The sequence below is a fragment of the Prionailurus viverrinus genome, chromosome B3 (assembly GCF_022837055.1).
Source record: "Prionailurus viverrinus isolate Anna chromosome B3, UM_Priviv_1.0, whole genome shotgun sequence".
NCBI classification, from domain to species: domain Eukaryota; kingdom Metazoa; phylum Chordata; class Mammalia; order Carnivora; family Felidae; genus Prionailurus; species Prionailurus viverrinus.
The window spans coordinates 105,929,669-105,949,382 of NC_062566.1; the positions used below are offsets into that span (position 1 = coordinate 105,929,669).

At 41.3% G+C, this 19,714-nt stretch overlaps 1 protein-coding gene and 1 pseudogene across 11 annotated transcripts in view; one reads left to right on the forward strand and one right to left on the reverse strand.

The window, feature by feature from the left end:
• The window catches only part of SYNE2 (spectrin repeat containing nuclear envelope protein 2), a 342,533-nt gene that overhangs the window by 36,557 nt on the left and 286,262 nt on the right, over window positions 1-19,714 (forward strand). For all 11 annotated transcript variants that reach the window (XM_047864572.1, XM_047864571.1, XM_047864576.1 and 8 more), the window contains exon 2: window positions 19,154-19,283. In XM_047864572.1, coding sequence (XP_047720528.1) covers window positions 19,205-19,283 — 79 coding nt within the window. In that variant the 5' untranslated portion in view covers window positions 19,154-19,204. The remainder of the gene's footprint in view (window positions 1-19,153; window positions 19,284-19,714) is intronic.
• Window positions 17,786-18,000, reverse strand: LOC125169007 (ubiquitin-like protein 5; annotated as a pseudogene).

A 19,714-nucleotide genomic window follows, 5' to 3' on the forward strand; every position in this document is an offset into this window, starting at 1 on the left:
TTTGATTTAATCTGCATAGAACAGAGCTGAAGCACAGTGGTACCCATAGAAAAGAATCAAGTAAGGCGAAGGAGTATGGTTCCTCTTGTCTTGGGGAGTCCATACTCTTAAGGACTGATTATATTGCTAACCACCTAGCATGGTGGCCGAAACATGCAAGCTGGACATTAATACTTTTTGGGTAATTTCCTGAGTAATGATAAATGAACAGAAGCTAAATGAAAATGGTAGTTTTTGTTGTTGTTGTTTAGTTTTTAGTTTTTTATTTTTTATTTTTTTGTCTTCTTGAGAAGTTTAGGAGACTAACCCTTGCTGTTCTTTTCCGGTTCAAGTTCTTATATACCATCAAGATACAATGTAGGCGTTACATTATAATGACATTAGGGAGACTAATAACAGGGAGATGCTGATGCCTAATATTTAGTAGAATAAAACAAATTTGTGGTGTAATTGCAACTTTGTAAAAACAGTAAAAAAACCTATGCTGGAGATAAAAATACTCTAAACATCTATGGATCGATTTTATTCATTTTTTTTTCTGTATTATTAAAAAATCACTTAACACATAGTACTTACATAATACAAAAAAAATCCTCTTAAAAGTGAATAAAATGGGGGCGACTTGGTGGCTCTGTCGGTTAAGTGGCCGACTCTTGATTTCAGCTCAGGTCCTGATCTCGTAGTTTGTGGTTTCGAGCCCTGTGTCGGGCTCTGCACTGACAGCACAGATCCTGCTTAGGACTTTTTCTCCCTCTCTCTCTGCCCCTTCCCTACTCACGCTTTCTTTTTCTCTCAAAATAAATAAATAAACATTAAAAAAAGTGAATAAAATGTATATTCCATTCTGTAGAAAATAAATTTAAACTACAGTTTGACTTTTTTATGCTTATGGCAAACAAAATTCAGATTTAAAGGGTTTTTTCCACCCTCTAAAAATACCTGTGTCTGTTTCGTAACTCTTAGTTCTGTTGTGGTGGTGGACTGGAAGAATAAACTTAGTTTTGCACTCATTAGTGATTTATAATGTGAATAGATTCACTTGTCCTGGCCAGCCTTCTCATCCACCTGTCTATACTTGCTGGGTCCTACCTGCTTTAGCAGGGAAGTCTTAGGGGTGGGATGCTAGAAATTGGTCCCTTTCTGTTTATGCCTGTTATGACAAGCCTTGCTTTTTTGGATTCCTCCGGGCAGTTAGTTCCTGCTGGTGTTTATACTCCTCAAACACGCCCTTCCTGTCTCTGGAAAGTCTTTCGCACTCACTCCTCTTTGCAGCCCCAGTGCCTGATACAGTGCCTGGCAGACAGAAAGCACGCAACCACTATTTGTTAAATGAATGAATGAAGACGATCTCATCTGGAAGTCTCAACTTCCCGTGACTTTGGTGCATGTTTTCATGATATTTATCATAAAGCCTGAGTGTAAGAAGAAAATTGGATCAGAAAGCTTCTCAATGAATTAAAAAAAAAAAAAACCAAACAAACCTTAGCAACTATGGGCATGTGATGGGGAATGCTAGTGGGGCTTGGCCATTATAAGACAAATTGGGCCATTGTCTGGTTTTGTTGATTTCCTCTGTAAGTGAACACAGTTAAAGAGAAAGAACAGGTCCCTGACCAAGCGGCAGCTGGTGCATCTGTTGATTAAAGCCGTGTGTAATTCGGGTCGGTTGTAGTAGCACACAGGCCAAAAGGAAAAATCCAATCACTCTGCCTTTGCCCATTTGTAATAGTAAATTAATTTCTGAGTGTGAAAGCAGCTTTGCAGCTGCCACTAAAATTGATAAATATTTTTCTGAAGAAATAGTGCATTTCAGAAACCAACTTCTCATTTCCACAGCCAACATATTTTTGGCTGTTGTGTTTGCTGGCAAACATTTCAAATTGAGAAATATTTCTTTTAAGTATCTTGGAAAGACTAGTGTTTGGAATTTTAAAGACAACAAATCCTTCATCACGGGGGAAATGCTACCCAACAGAAACATGTGTAAAAATGCATGTACAGTTATGTTACTTGAAACATTTGACAAAAATGCCTTTATAATCACAGTCAGACCCTGGACAGATTTTCCCAAAAGGTTCAGTCATTTCTGTTCCGAGAATTTTACCAGCATACATGCAGCCATTTGACCACATTCGGTAGGACTGGTTCAACTTTATAAGCTTAACAGAATTTCTCCAGTCCCTCAGCCCCCATTTCCCCCCAGAATAGTTGGGGACTAAAGTTCCCCTGAAACCTTGAAAATCCAAGGAACAAATCATTACAAGTAGAAATAGGCATTTTACCTTAAAATACATCCAAGAAGACATTTGAGGGTGAGTTAGTTTCCTCTGGCCAAGAATTCTGGCCTTTTGGTGAGAAAAAAAAAAAAATCTCGTCAAAAATGAAAGGAAGGAGAACAAATTCAAGTGGAGATTACTGAAGGAGGAAGTTGGAACTTAAAAAATTCTGTGACTTGGGAAGACCTGAATTTCAAAATTATTTTTATTTTTGAGTGTGTATAAAAAAAATTCTTATAAAGTATATTTTCTGAGTTTTTGTTTGCTTATTCATTCAGTTTTTTAATTCGTTCATTACCTTATTCATGAAGGATTTAAGATGAACATAACGAATATATATTATATATATATATAATAAGGTAACACATGTCAATTAAAAGTAAAAACAGGGGCGCCTGGGTGGCTCAGTTGGTTATGCTTTCGACTTCAGCTCAGGTCATGGTCTCGTGCTCATGAGTTCTAGCCCCACGTTGGGCTCTGTGCTGACAGCTCGGAGCCTGGAGCCTGCTTGGGATTCTGTGTCTCAGTCTGTCTCTGCCCCTCCCCTGTTCCCACACTGTCTCTTTCTCTCAAATATAAATAAACATTAAAATTTTTTTTTAAAGTAAAAATGAAAAATAAGACAAAGGCCAGGGAAAAACAGACATAAAGAGGGCCTACATAATTACTACAGTTTGACCTCAAAGTGAGTTCTGTGTTTCTGGACAGCCCAAATGAAATGAAAAAAGGAACATGAGAGAGAAAACAGCAACAAAAATAATAGAAAACAGCACCAGGAAGAATCCAACTTGTTCCTCCAAGGAAGTGGAGTATTTTTTAGCACTAAATCCTTTTTTCTTTAAACTGTTTTAAGTTTATTTATTTTGAGAAAGAGAGAAATAGAGAGGGAGTGAGAGAATCCCAAGCAGGCTCTGCATGGTTAGCATAGACCTGATGCGATGCTTAATTTCGTGAACTGTGAGGTCGTGACCTGAACCCAAATCAAGGGTCTGAGGCTTTATCAACAGAGCCACTCAGGCCCCCGGCTCCTAATGCTAAATTCTTTAAAAAAAAAAAAAAAAAAAAAAAAAGGAAGGAAAAAGGAAATTTTAATGGGGGGAGCAGTCTGAAAGTTAAGTTTCCCCAGCTGCCTCATTCCAGTTTGTTCATTCATTTGTTGGCTCTTTTATTTTTATTTTTTATTTTTTAAAAAAGTTATTTTTATTTTTTCTTTGAGAGAGAGAGAGAGAGACACAGAGGGGGACAGGAGAGAGAGAGAGGGAGAGAGAGAGAGATTGAGAGAGAATCCCAAGCAAGTTCTGCACGGTCAGCACAGAGCCCAACATGGGGCCCAATCTCATGAACCCGAGAGATCATGACCTGAGCCGAAATCAAGAGCTGGACGCTTAACCAACTGAGCCACTCAGGTGCCCCTTGCTTGTTCCATTAACCTTTCCTCAAACATTTCTCATGTGCCCGCTATATGCCATTCACAGGGCTAGAGGAGAGATAAACAGTAAACAAGACAGAGTCTCTTCTCCGGGCTCACCATCTAGAATCTGCAGAGGATACAGGGCTACAAGGGATGGGTAGGCTCACCAGTGGATCTTCAGGGGGAAGGGTTTCTCCAGTTAGTTGGCATGTCAGGTTGATGTTTAGGAACCTACGGCCTCTCAATCGATGCCAGGATGCTTGCAGCATACTCCAGCATGAGATGCCAGGAGGGGGCTGATAAGAACTAAGTAAGGGAGTCCAGAAGGACTGAGGATATTCCTGGAGTGGGGACAGAGAGAAGTGATCTGTTAGTTACACAGCGACTTCTTTGGGGAAGAAGGCCAATTCCCCTAGAGCCAGTCTATTCAGTGGCAAAGGAACCGAAATACTTGGTTTTTTTCACTGTCTGGAAAGTTTAAGCAATTCTTATAAGCTATGATGATTTGAACAGCTTTTTGAGGGGCGCCTGGGTGGCTCAGTTGGTTAAGCGTCCGACTTCAGCTTAGGTCATGATCTTACAGTCCGGGAGCTTGAGCCCCGGAGTGTTGGGCTCTGTGCTGACAGCTCAGAGCCTGGAGCCTGCTTCTGATTCTGTGTCTCCCTCTCTCTCTGCCCCTCCTCTGCTCATGCTCTGTCTCTCTCTGTCTCAAAAATAAATAAAAAACATCAAAAAAAAAAACAAAACCCAAAAACAGCTTTTTGAGTGTGTGATGTTTCAGGTGGCCTCTTTTCACGTTAGCGTGCTGGCAATTTATGGGATATTCAGTTTGCGTTTGCCTTGCTGTAGTGGGAGGGAGCTGGGGCAGAGATAAAAACACCCTGCAGGGCCTGGGCTGAGAGAGAGGACGGAGGGGCAGGGAATGGGGACACGGGGAAGAGGCAGAGTAAGAATACATTCATGAAGAGTATAATCATTAAAATATATATATTCTTGGGTCGCCTAGGTGGCTCAGTTGATTGAGCGTTGACTTGATTGAGTCCCATGTCAGAGTCTCTCTCTCTCTCTCCCTCTCTCTCTCTTTCCCTCTCTCTCTCTCCCCCCTCCCCCCCCCACCTCTCTCTTTCCCCATCTGCCCTGCCCTACTCTCACTCTCTCCCTAAAATAAAATAAAAAGACCAAAGAATAAAAATATTCTTGAGTGCCAAGAATTCACAGGAAAAGATTTTTCTTGTGAATAATGATAAGCCGATTTATTATGCCCCTCAGTACCTTGTTTTTCTCTTTTTCACTGTTCCACACCCAACAGGAAGCATTGTTAATTCATTGCTTTTCGCCAAGATTCTCCATTGATTTGGGGTCTTGGGGTACTGAGGCTACAGCTGATGTGAACTTCCCAGAGTTTAGAACTGGAATATGGATGTCTTCAAGTGACTTGGCATTGAGAAATGTTTAGAAAATCTCACTTACCGAAAACACATACAGCTTCATTTTCCACAGTAAGTTTTTCTTTTTCACCAATGAAGAACAGTTTCCATTTGTATCTCATTTTGTAATTTTCAACATGTTTTATCTTGTCCTTTTAGAAAGTCTGAGTCGATTTAACTCACTTATTTTTACTTTCTCCCGTTCCAGACAAAGTTGGAAGCAATTTGTAGGAAAACATAGAAGTCAATTGGATAATAATAATAATAATAATAATAACAATAATAAATAATAATAATAATAACAATAATAATAATAAAACTAGAAGAGGGCCTTGCAGTGAAGGAAAAACAACAGTAGTTGAGTAAAGCAACTTGTTTCCATAAAGTCATTTTGTAGTTGCTAGAGCTGGGCTATCCCAGCCAAAAAAAAGAGAGGGAAACTTTGTTTATAAAAACAACGTGGTCATTAGATTAAAAGAAAAAACGCTCAGGGTCACAGTTTTTCTTGGTCCTGAGACCTGAGAGAATGTTCCACAGCGAGTTCTCAGAAAAGGAACACCGTGTCTTATGCACCGTACTCCTGAACTTCTATGTAAGAAGTGCAATGGTAGGTTTCTCCGGACTGTTCCGTATGATATCCGGCTGGGTAAGGTTTACGGGATTATACCAGAATGGGTTTTAATAAAAGTGGTTCTCTGAGGGGCTCTAACAATGCAGTGCATGTTCCCAGTTCCTTGAGGCTGGATGGGATCCAAAGACAACATCCAGGAATGGGTGGACTCTGAGGCCTCGCAGGCGGTCCACCGTGACTGTTGTTTCTTGTAATCCAGTGTTTTTCAACAGGCAGCGGAGAACTCGGGTTAGGTTCTTTGGCAAGAACCTGAAAGACTATGAGGTCGCTCAGACAGACTCACTGCCCTCATTTCACAGATGGAGAAACGGGACCTGGGAGAAGCAGATGATTATCCGAGGCTGTGTGGTCAGTGGCAGAGCCGGGGCTAACGCCAGATTCTTCTGATTCTGAATCCGGGGCTCTTTCAAGTATTTGGTCTCTGTTTTCTAGCTTAAAATTTTTTTTTAACGTTTATTTATTTTTGAGACAGAGAGAGACAGAGCATGAGCAGGGGAGGGGCAGAGAGAGAGGGAGACACAGAATCTGAAGCAGGCTCCAGGCTCTGAGCTGTCAGCACAGAGCCCGACGCGGGGCTCGAACTCACACACCGCGAGATGGTGACCTGAGCCGAAGTCGGGCGCTCAACCGACTGAGCCACCCAGGCACCCCTCTGTTCTCTAGCTTAAGTAGAATTCGATTAGAATTTTAAAATGTTAAGAATGAATATTGGGGCGCCTGGGTGGCTCAGTTGGTTAGGCGGCCGACTTCGGCTCAGGTCATGATCTCGCGGTTCGTGAGTTCAAGCCCCGCGTCGGGCTCTGTGCTGACAGCTCATAGCCTGGAGCCTGCTTCAGATTCTGTGTCTCCCTCTCTCTCTCTGCCCCTCCCCTGCTCATGCTCTGTCTCTCTCTGTCTCAAAAATAAATAAACGTTAAAAAAAAATTTAAAGAATGAATATTAAGAAAAATTTTTTTTAGTGTTTATTTATTTTTGAGAGAGAGAGAGATTGAGTCGGAGTACGAGTGGGGGAGGGGCAGAGAGAGAGGGAGACACAGAATCGGAAACAGGCTCCAGGCTCTGAGCTGTCAGCACAGAGCCTGACGCGGGGCTCTAACCCACGAACCATGAGATCATGACCTGAGCTGAAGTCGGACACCTAACTGAGCTGCCCAAGCACCCCAAGGACGATATTTTAAACATCATAATGTAATCCCTACTTAGATGTTAAACTTTGGGGCAAAAGAAGACGCTAACTGTGGAGCTGAAGTCCCACCCTCCATTCCTTTGCACTCACTCTGCAGTTGGTGAGTGTCATTCCCAACCATGTTTCTGTTCTTTTACCATATATGTATGTGTGTGTTTAAAATTTACATGAAGTATGTAAATGACTTCATAGTGTATCAGTCCTTTTGCACTTGCTTCCCGCCCAACCCTCATTGTAGTTTTAATATATAGCCATGCTGATACTGGTCAGTCATTCATTTTAGCTGTGGCATAATCTTCCTTGCATGAATCAACCACAGTTTATCCATTCTACTGATGGGGTCCATTATTTGCACTTTTTTCTGTTACAAATGGTTCTGCCATTAACATTCTTGAATATGTCTCCTGTGTCTTTGTGCAATTTTTTGTTTTAGATTTAATTAAAGAAATTTTTAACACTTATGTATTTTTGAGAGACAGAGAGAGACGTAGTGAGAGTGGTGGAGGGGCAGAGAGGGAGGGAGAGAGAATCCAAAGCAGGCTCCATGCTGTCAGCAGACAGTCTGACACAGGGCTGGAACTCATGAACGGCGAGATCATGATTTGAGCCAAAGTCAGACACTCAACCAACTGAGCCACCCAGGCACACCTAGATTTTATTTTTAAGTTATCTCTGCATCCAAAGTGGGGCTCGAACTCACAACCCCAAGATCAAGAGTCACGTGCTCAACTGACTGAGCCAGCTCAGTGCCTCTCTGTGCAATTTCAGAGCATTTTCTAGTTGGCAGAAATTGAAGTCACCAACATTTGCTGCTCCTACTTGAGTATCAGTCAGATGCTGAGTCCTTCTGGGTTCTCCCAGGAGGGAGAACCTTGGACCCAAAATGCTGTTTGGGCCAATGCTATTCTGGCCTCCATGTTCCTTTACTGCCCTCTAGCTTCTTGTATGTCTCTAGTCAGTTTGTTCAGGTTCTTGACTGTGGACTGTTCCAAGCACCATTCATTTCTCAAGAACCCTACCCCACCCTTGCTCTCCCTGCTCCCAAGTGATGACCTCACTTCTTATTTTCCCTAGAAAATGAGGTCATCTGATCAGAGCTTCCTAAATCCCTCTCTCCCAAACTTCTCAGCATTTCCACCCAGAAGGACAGTAAACATGACTTTGCAAACCACAAATTCTTTTTAAATTTTTTTTTTCAACGTTTATTTTATTTTTGGGACAGAGAGAGACAGAGCATGAACGGGGGAGGGGCAGAAAGAGGGAGACACAGAATCGGAAACAGGCTCCAGGCTCTGAGCCATCACCCCAGAGCCCAACGCGGGGCTCGAACTCACGGACCGCGAGATCGTGACCTGGCTGAAGTCGGGCGCTTAACCGACTGCGCCACCCAGGCGCCCCCACAAATTCTTTATGAAATGAATAAAGGTATAATTTTTTTTTAAGCTTCTCAGCCCTAGCATTGGAATTTTGTCTTAATGTAGTCCAATTTATTTTTTCATTTGTTGACTGTGCTTTTGGAATCATATCGCAGAGGTTATTTCCAAATCCAATGTCATGAAGCTTTTGCTTTTTGTTTTCTTCTAAGAGTTTTATAGTTTTAGCTTTATGTTTAGGTTTTCTCAGAACTTTTAATGCATTCCTCTCTGTCTTCTGTTGTCCAGTATGGCTATACAAAAGTCTGATGCCGTTCTGATTCTTTTTTCTTGGTGTGCGATCTTTTTTTTTTTTTTTTTTTTTTTTTTTTTCTCTCTGGGAGATTGTTTATTCCAGCTATTCTGAAATTTTCCGATAACATGTTTTGCTGAGAGTCTTTTTAAAAAAAAACTATTTTGGGAGGGGCACTTATTATGCTCTTATATTATGGAAATACTTGTCCTTCAGTTCTGGAAAACCTTCTTGTGTTACTTCTTTGATTATTTCCTTCTCTGTGTTCTCCCTTGGATGTTAGATCCACTGGGATTGTTTTTTTTTTTTTTGGCAGGGGGGATTGGTCTTTTAAGCTTTGTATTTCTTTTCCATTTTTCTCTTTTTTGTTTATGGGGGATGTCCTTATTTTATGTTCTAACGTTTTTATTGATCTTTTAAAATTTTTTTTATGTTTATTTATTTTTGAGAAAGAGAGAGAGAGAGAGAGTGGGGGGAGGAGCAGAGGGAAAGGGAGACACAGAATCCGAAGCAGGCTCCAGATTCTGAGCCGTCAGCACAGAGCCCTATGCAGGGCTCGAACTCATGAACCGTGAGATCATGACCTGAGCGAAAGTCGGATGCTTAACCGACTGAGACACCCAGGTGCCCCTTTATTGATCTTTTAAAATAGGACATAAACATAGAGCATATTTTTTTCCCTATAATACCCTGTTCCTGTCTTACGATCTTGGCCAGCTCCCTCTTCTTGGTTCTGACTTGATGTTCTTTGTTTAGTTTCCCATAGGGCATGAAGCATTTACTTTGGGGAGGGTGGGGGGAAGGAATATGCCTACATTACCTGAACTCAAAATAGAGCAGGAATCTGCCCTTTGGAACTGAAGTCATGATGTCTGATGTACATCTCAAATTTCAAAACTGAACTCCTACTTTCCAAACCTCTTCCACCTGCACCTGTCTCTGCCTCATCCTTCCTGATGCCTAAGCCAAAAATTTTGGTCATTTTTTCTTCTTCTCTTTCTCTCACATGTGGTATCAAATCCATCAGAAGATCCTGTTGGTGCCATCTTCAAAATATATTCGGAATTTGACCACTGATTGGCACTCCTACTCCTGCAGCCCTGGTCCCAGCTAGCATCATCTGGATTACTTTAATAACGTTTTCCTCCAAACATTTTATTATGAAAATCCTCAAGTATAAAACAAAGTTGATGGGGTGCCTGGGTGGCTCATTTCACTGCGAAGTCTATAGTTTTTATGATCCCAAGAGGGAAGATTGCTTTGGTCATTACAGATTCCAGCCGAATTGTGAATTCATACTGAGCTTCTGTGCACTGGCATCACTAAGGGTGAAATTGACTTTTGTCTTTGGAGGAGATAAAATAAACTGCACTGCTGTTCCAAAGGGCTATGGTTAAAAGATTTAAACATTTGTACCTGCCAAGGTAGTTTTCTTGTATTTTGCTCTTCATTTCAGCATGTGTGTGGGTGTGGATGTTTATAAACAAGAGTAAGTCTGATCTCATAAGGGCTCTCTAAAGTTAATTCTAATAGAATATGACTTTGGGTATTTTTTTTAAAGGAGATAGGCGTTTATTGAATACACTGCGAGAGAACAGTGGGCAGAACAGCAAAGGAGATACTGTCTGCCAGGAGGCAGTGGTGGGGATCTGTAGTTAAGGGGGAGCAAGTGAGGGGGTATGGGAATGTATGAAATTTTCATTTTTTGGTACCTGTTTGTAAGTAGCCCTGGTCAGCTAGGGCTTATGGATATTTTGAGGTGGGTCACCTAATGGGTCTGTTTGCATTCAGCCTGGTGGTCACTGTGGGACCGTTTTACCTTTTTCAGGTTTCTGTTGCTTAAGCCTGTTGCCTAATGACAGCTTCTACATTCCCCTCTGTCAGATTGACAATGACAAATCTTTGGTATTTGTGTGGAGGTCTCATCTTCAGTAGATGCTTCATGCTGAACAAGGGGAGTGTCTTGGAATCCTTGTTGAGCCATCATTCATACAAGGATTTGTTGGATTCTAAAAGAGACAAATTTAACAAAGATTAAAAAGAGGGGGCCAATAATTAGGAGTATGATTATTGAGGCCAGGGGTCCTAAGGAGGGAAGAAGCCAGGATAGCCATGACCGGGTTTCTTTCCAAGAAAGCTATCCTTGTGTCTCACGGTGCCAGAGGAAAGAAGCCACTCAGATACGTAGGTACATATTTTGCCTATAGATCAAGATGGCGACTGGACGGGATGCCTGAGTGGCTCAGTCAGTTGAGTGTCTGACTCTTGATATCAGCTCAGGTCTTGATCTCAGGGTCATGAGTTCAAGCCCTGCATTGGGCTCTGCACTGGGCATGAAACCTACATAAATAAATAAATAAATAAGTATGTAAGTAAATAAAAATAAAAAATAATGAGGTCATGGGTAGAGATGATGACAAAAGGAATGAAGATATATATATATATATATATGGAAGATATATGTATGAAGATATATACATATATATATGGAAGAGACAAAAGGAATGAAGATATATATATATATATATGGAAGATATATATATATATATATATGGAAGATATATATATGAAGATATATATATGAAGATATATACATATATATATGGAAGAGAAGACATTGGGTTAAAGACATATCCAGGATTTTTGGGAGATTGGTGACCTGGTGGTAGCAAAGGCAGGAAACTTTTGTTGGGGGAATTATGATCTTTAGAAAATTTGAGTGTAGGGTAGGAGAGCAGAATTTTAAGGTTAAAATGTACTGATGGAAATTCAAAATAACTACTTCCTAAGTGCAGGCTTTCTAGATCTGTGATAATTGAACATATCAGCTTTCGTAACTTTGGAAGTTTTTGTCCTTAAGTTTTTTTACTCTTCATTTTTGTATTGTGATGAGTCCCTCGCTTGTGGTCTGTCTCTCAAAAACAAAACCAAACCAAAGGGAGAATCTTGATAAATTCATTTCACAGATTATAATAAAGACCATTTAGGGGCGCCTGGGTGGCTCAGTCGGTTGAGTGTCCGACTTCGGTCCAGGTCATGATCTCGCGGTCCGTGGGTTCGAGCCCCGCATCGGGCTCTGTGCTGACAGCTCAGAACCTGGAGCCTGTTTCCGATTCTGTGTCTCCCTCTCTCTCTGCCCCTCCCCTGTTCATGTTCTGTCTCTCTCTGTCTCAAAAATAAACAAACATTAAAAAAAAATTAAAAAAAAAAAAAAAAAAAGACCATTTATATACTGTAGTGCATCTACCACAGTAAGCACTCAATAAATGTTAGTTGTTACTGTAGTTTTTAAGTTGCATGTGCTTTTTTATTGAATTCCAACAACCACCCTGTAAGATACATACTATCATTCCCATTCTGTAGCAGTCAGTGGATGCCACAGTTCAGAGCATTTGAGACTTGGTCAAGGCCAACACGGGCTCTTTTAGGGAAGTGGCTATGTTCACTCAGAATGCTGTTACCATGGTTGGAGTGGGTGTTTCAGCGGCCCAGTTGGTATTGGCTGGTGAGTGACCCTGCTTTGTTGTGAGCAGCATTCTATCCAGAGAACTGCTACATATTTGTTTTCCAAAAGTATAGTGACTGGTTAAAATTGATTTCTGGCATTTTGAGGTGGTCATTAGGAAAATCAAGTGCCTGGAAAGAGATAGTAGAGTGGAACTTAAAAGTTACCTGGTCTGATTTTTCCAGAGAAGACATCCAGATGGCCGGCAGACACATAGAAAGATGCTCAACATCCCTCATCATCAGGGAAATGCAAATCAAAACCACAGTGAGACATCATCTCACACCTGTCAAAATGGCTCGAATCAAAAAGACAAGAAATCACAAGTGTTGGTGAAGGTGTGGAGAAAAAGGAACACTTGTGTACTGTTGGTGGGAATGCAAACTGGTGCAGCCACTGTGGAAAACTGTATGGAGCTTCCTCAAAACATTAGAAATAGAAGCACCGTATGACTCAGTAATTCCACTACTGGGTATTTACCTAAAGAAAATCAAAATACTGATTCCAAAAGATACATGCACCCCTATGTGTATTACAGCGTTATTTACAATAGCCAAGATACGGAAGCAACCCAAGTGTCCGTCAGTAGGTGAATGGATAAAGAAGATGTGTAATGTACACACAGTGGAAAGTTATACAGTGATAAAAAAGATGAAATCTTGCCATTTGAGACAAAATGGATGGACCCTGAGGGTATGATGCCAGGTAAAATAGGTCAGACAGAGAAGGACAAATACCTTATGATTTCACTTACTTGTAGAATCTAAACAAACAAAAAGCAGAAACAGACCTTTAGATGCAGAGAACAAACTGATGGTTGTTTGAGGGGAGGGCTGTGGGAGGCTGCACAAAATGGGTAAAGGGCCGTGAGAGATACAGGCTTCCAGTTGCGGAAAGAATAAGTCACAGGGATAAAAGGCACAGTGTAGGGAGTGTAGTCAACAGTGTTGTAATAGCGTTGCGTGGTGACAATAGCCACGCTTGTGGTGAGCACAGCATAATGTGTGCACTTGTGGGACCACTGTGTTGTACAGCTGAGACAAGTGTAACGTTGTGTGTCAACTGTACTTCAGTTAAAAAAGAAATCACCTGGTCTGAATTTGTACCATAGCTTCTGGTTAAGCGGTGATGACAGGAGAGGTGATAGCGGAGTTAGGAAAAGTTAGCAGGAAAAAGTTGAAGAAACTTACTGCATTTGTGTCACCACCTTTCTGCTGGGAGCTTGTAAGCAGATCACCGCTAATAACGGCCCATGGCTAGGAATAGCACTGCAACTCATCTGACAAAGCGACCTCCTTCAGAACTGCTAGGTGGATCGTAAATAATGTGGTGTAGACGAAGACTAGGAAAAAACGATGGGAACAAGTGGTGACATTTAAATCACTCTGTTGAAGAGTTACCTGAGTATACTTCCTACGTCCTTCCATGGTAGACTTTCTGATCAGCCTCTGACGATGAGATAGATGTCCCTTTCCTCGTACGACACAGTAATTTTTCCAGTGCTGTCAGACTGCCAGGACTCATTAGCAAACTATCTAGTAATGAGGAAATAAGAGACCTGTTGCAGTACCAAAAAGGTTTTCAGGAATCTTTTCTAGAAATTTCTAGAATAACTGTTTTCTAGAAGACAAAGCCAGAAAAGTTTTCTAAAATTTTATTTGTGTCAAGAGAGTATTTTTCTCATTTTGAAGATACAGATATACATGTTCCATAGCAAATCAATTGGACACTTGACCTTGAACTAAATAATACCTTATTCCCCATTTTGTTGTCATATCATTAAAATAAAAGCAAAAATGTTTCCCTTATTGCAGCAGAAAGATGCATTCACCATTTGAAATTTTAAAAATGCAGATTAGGGGCGTCTGGGTGGCTCAGTCGGTTGAGCGTCCGACTTCAGCTCAGGTCATGATCTCACGGTCCGTGAGTTCGAGCCCCGCGTCGGGCTCTGTGCTGACAGCTCAGAGCCTGGAGCCTGCTTCAGATTCTGTGTCTCCCTCTCTCTCTGACCCTCCCCTATTCATGCTCTGTCTCTCTCTGTCTCAAAAATAAACATTAAAAAAAAATTTTTTTTTAAATGCAGAGTAAGCAAAAGGAAGGAAATAAAAATCACCCATAATTCCGTCATGAGAGATAATCTCTATTCAAATTTTATTTTTGAATTGAAAAACATCCTAAGTATAATAATCCAAAGTAAATGCCAAGATTTCTTTAAAAAAGGGAAATTTCTCTAGTGTTTGAGGTTTTAGAGACACCAGAAGAATATTAAGATATATTGCCTAGGGGCGCCTGTGTGGCTCAGTCGGTTGAGTGGCTGACTTCAGCTCAGGTCATGATCTCACAGTTTGTGAGTTCAAGCCCCAAATCAGGCTCTGTGCTGACAGCTTGGAGCCTGGGGCCTGCTTCAGATTCCGTGTCTCCCTCTCTCTCTGCCGCTCCCCCGCTCGTGCTCTCTCTTTCTCAAAAATAAAATAAAAAACATTAAAAAAAGTTTTCAAAAAATATATCTTGCCTAAGCAAGCCACAGTCGTTTCAAAATAGCTATGCCATTTATAGAAGTGTGCCTATTAGTTTATCTGAATTTTAAAAACATAATTCCACACCATTCCACTTGATTTTAGAGTCTTTACTGCCAGTGCATTAATTTTTTACCCAGTCTTTGGTTGTGTGCCTGAAGCTGGTCTGTTATTTTCATTCTGATCCCTGGCTTTGTCACACAATTGTGTGTATCTTTTCTTTGAAAAGGAAAGGAGCCCCTGGAAAGCCACAAGGAGCCCTTGGGAAGGGCTCTTCTGTGCTGATTCTAGCTGCACAGAGAAGATGGAACACAATGAGATGGGAGTTGGGCCGGAGACCCTGCGAGCCCTGTGAGCCCACGGCCACACCCTTCTTACTCTCTCTTAATAGTTGTATTAAGACAATATTTGGGTTAATAATCTACCGCTTTCAACTGAGTCAGTCTTTAAAGTTTGGTTTTACCTTTTTTTTTTTTTTTAATGTTTGTTTATTTTTGAGAGAGAGAAAGCGTTTGCGTGCACAAGTTGGGGAGAGGCAGAGAGAGGGAGACACGATCCAAAGCAGGCTCCAGGCTCTGAGCTGTCGGCACAGAGCCCGATGCGGGGCTTGAGCCCACGAACTGTGAGATCGTGACCTGAGCCAAACTTGGAGGCTTAACCGACTGAGCCACCCAGGCACCCCTGGTTTTACTTTTGGTGGACATATTTTAGAAACTCGAAGACATTTTTCAGTAAATAAAAAAAAAGTATTATCCTGTTAAGTTTATCCTATTAAAAACAGAAACCTCTCAGGCAAATCCAGTTAACCCTTGAACAATATGGGGGTCAGGGGCGCTGATCCCCGCCCGCCCCCCCCCCCCGCCCCCCCGCAGTTGAAAATACATGTATATCTTTTGACTTTCCCCAAACGTAACTACTAATCCCCTACTGTTGACTGGAAGCCTTACTGATAACATAACCAGTTGATTAACACATATTCTATATGCTATGTTAATATATACTATATTCTTGCAATAAAGTCAGCTAGAGAAAAAGGAAATGTTAAGAAAAATATAAAGAAAAGAAAATGTATTTCCAGTGCTGCACTGTAAACAATCTCTGTGTAAGTGGGCCTGCGCAGTTCAGACCTGTGTCAACTGTAGTTGTTTTAAGGTCTAGCCTTTTTTTTTTTTTTTTTTAATGAATACAGTTTTTTTTCTTCAACTTTAATATGCGATATAGTGAATTTCACATACCAGTTTAGTACAGGAACACTTGATTCTCTGGTTATCAATTTGTTCTCTGTTCTGTTTTTAGTTTAAATTCTTTCCCCTTCATTTAATACTTTATGGTTGATTGATAGTGAATGACAATGAGTGATTCTCAGGTACATTCTTATTAACTTCAAGGTCTTGTTCAAATAATGTTAATGGGACCATTTGGAGTGAAATGCTGTTTTGTGTGATAAGTGCACTCCTGACGGCCCCATCTGTCTCTAGCTTTGAGTGTGGGATGGGTCTCTTCCTTTGCTTGTACGGTGCCTTCTACATACATTCCTTCGAGGATCTCACTCAATATTATGTCCATTTGTCATCCCCAGGAGATTGAATTCCTTGAGAGCAGGAACTAGCACATATAAACAGTTGCTGAGTAAATGCATGAAAGAAAGAATAAACAAAATATGGCAGTTTCAGCTAGCTCGATGAGACATCAAAATGTTTTGGTAAAGAGCATAGACTCTGAAGCCAGAACCCCTTGGATTCAAATCTTCGTTCCATCATTTATTAGCTATGTGTCCATAGACAGCTGTATGTGACATTTTTTTTTTAAACGTTTATTTATTTTTGAGACAGAGACAGAGCATGAACGGGGAGGGTCAGAGAGAGGGAGACACAGAATCTGAAACAGGCTCCAGGCTCTGAGCGGTCAGCACAGAGCCCGACGCGGGGCTCGAACTCACGGACCGCGAGATCATGACCTGAGCCGAAGTCGGCCGCCCAACCGACTGAGCCAGGCGCCCCTTGTTTTGGTTTTTCAAATATGGGGGTAATTAGACTACCCAACCCTTACAGGTGTTACAGATTAAATGAGGCTGTATGTGCAAAGTGCTTAGAACAGTGCCTGTATATGTTAAGTGCTATGTAAGTGTTTGCTACTATTGTTATTAACCCCCCTTAAGAAAATAGTCCTGGCGGGGAATAGTGGATGCCCTTAGGAAATTCATTCTAGAATTCAGTTTTTCTCCTGTCATCATGAAGAAGTGCTTTGTCTTCACTTGGGGTTCAGGAGCCCTCAGGTATGGGAAGGGGTAGTGGCGGTCTTCTTACATCAAAAGTGGAGAACACTGGTACCTTCGTCAGTTGTCAGGCTGCACGGGCTCACTTGAGCTGGCAAACAGCTTTTCATTTTGGTTAGGAGCATATCGGCAAAGTATTGTAGCACCGTTAACTCAAGCGGTCTCTGATTCATCTTAATGCCGAGGATAAAACAAATTAGCTGTTAATTGACAAGGATAGTTTATTCGGTGCGTAAAATCTTTAACAACAGTGATCCATGGGAGAGATAATAAGGGAATTTTGGATGATAAACAGGAGTGGGGAAGATGCAATTAAAAGTTGTTGGGTTTTTGGGTTTTTTTTTTTTTTTTTGGCAATTTCTAAGATTTTATTAAAATGGGTTTTTTTAAGTTTATTTTGAGAGAGAAAAAGAGAGAGAGAGCTCCCGCATGTAAGTGCAGAAGGGAGAAAGTGCAGAGAGAGAATCCCAAGCAGCCTCTGCACTGTCAGTGCAGAACCCACACCTGGCCCCATCTCATGAACCGTGAGATCATGACCTGAGCTGAAATCAAGAGTCAGACCCTTAACCAACTGAGCCACACAGGCGCCCCATTAACATGAGTTTTTAAATATTTTTTAACGTTTATTTATTTTTGAGAGATAGACAAAGAGAGAGACAGAATGTGAGCAGGGGAGGGGCAGAGAGAGAGGAAGTCACAGAGTCTGAAGCAGGCTCCAGGCTCGAGCTGTCAGCATAGAGCCCGACGTAGGGGGTCGAACTTATAAACCATGAGATCATAACCTGAGCTGAAGTTGGATGTCTAACTGACTGAGCCACCAATGTGGGAGTGAGGATGGGAGAAGAGCGGAGGGCAGGGTAGGGCAGAGCAAGACAGGGGGAAGGAATTGTGCTCTATTGATACTAAAGCTCCAGGTTCATCCTACCGTGGATTTCTTATTCCCCAGAGACACGTGGTCCTTAAAAATTGTGTACCACTTCCTCAGGATGATCTTGTTACAATGGGTGCCATTTTGGGCTGTGATCAGCTTCTTAAGGTCCCTGATGGATGTTATCAGTGTAGCGGGGACCTTCTTCCCCAGCTGGTCATTACAAACAACCTCGACCATCCTGTCTGGAGCTGGAAACTCCCGGAACCCGCCGATGCCACAGCCTCCTTGCCGTGGAGCCAAAAGATTTTTGAAGACTGTCTGTTGCATTGACTGATTTTTCAAAATCGAATGATTTTTATTCTTTGTGTAAAGTGATCTGTTGGATATGATTGATTTTATCTAGCTGTTGGCCTCAGGTATATTTACTTTTGGTTGTCTCCTTCCCAATATTTTATTATAAAGAATTTCTAATATACACGAATGGAAAAGGATTTTATAGTGAACATCTTTGATATGCTGAACACATAGATTCTACCACTAATGTTTTGCTCTCCTTGCTTGATCAGGTGTCTGTGTATTTACCCATTTTTCTACCCATTCCCTAATACATTTTATGTTTTTATATATTTGGTTAGGTTTACTTGATAAGAAAGTCATCTGTATGGGAAAAGTCAAGTTTTTCAGCCCCTAAGATGCTAATAGTGCCATATACATACCCGAAGCAATAAAGAATTGCACAGTTAGAATTCCTCTTACTGGCAGGATTCTTTAAGGATCAGAGTGGGGATAGAGAAAGAGATGTGTGGAAAAGTAAGTACTTGGGAAAATAATTGACTATAATAGGTAGCTTCATCAAAACGTTCTTTTTCATATAGTTTATTTTTTAGTTTCACTTTGCAAGCTCAAGCTCAGTTGTTATTGTTTCCAGTAAATGGCAACATTTACGGAGCAGAAGAGGAACTAAAACTTCATAGACTTTAATAACTTTATAAACTTTATAAAAAGTTATAAAGACAATTCTTGCAGGTTCAAGTTCACAATAAAGTACACACAAGCACCTAAGATGTCCGTTTGTGTCAACTTTCCGTCCCCTAAACAAGTTCCGGAATCTAATTGGGTAGCTTTTCTTTTCCCCACTGGTATAGAATCCACCCTGCTAGCTCTTTGGGAGTCCTGCCAGCAACTCGAATAGGTCACAGGGCAAAATCTTGATTATGATTCAAAAAAGAAGGCGTAGTCTTCTTTTCCTCATGAACTAAGGAAACACTCACCAGAAAACTGCTTCTTGTGGGAGGGCAGCTTTCGTTTGCTGTTGCTTTCGGGGGGTCATGTCTATTAGAGATGCAGAGTTGCAGAGTCACTAATGAGGATTTATCCCTTTTACTTTTAGTTCACTTCTTTAACTGAGATGGACATGATATAATCTCCAGTGAGTCAAAGGATGGCGTCTAGTCCTGTGCTTCCCACCGAGGATGAACAGGTTTCCTTGGGCATCGATGGTCGCCATATTACACTGCAAGGTAATTACGGTTGGGTGGGGTAACACCCATCGCAACTGTGGAAACCTTACCCTCATCTGGTCTCAAATCCTACCGCTTTCTGCCTCTCTTCAGTATTTTTCCAATTGTAGAACCTTGCAGTATGTGTACATGTCTTTACTGCTACCTCAGCAGTCTAAGAGAGTAAGAAATACCTGGAAGGAATTGGGTATCTTGGTTTCTCACTCTTGAGTGTATGCATTTCATTTGTAGTGAAAATAGTTAACCATGGTTTGCTTGGAATTGTTTGCTCTCATTTTGCATCTTTTTTGCATAGCCTCTTTTAAATTTTTTTTTTTTTTCAACGTTTATTTATTTTTGGGACAGAGAGAGACAGAGCATGAACGGGGGAGGGGCAGAGAGAGAGGGAGACACAGAATCGGAAACAGGCTCCAGGCTCTGAGCCATCAGCC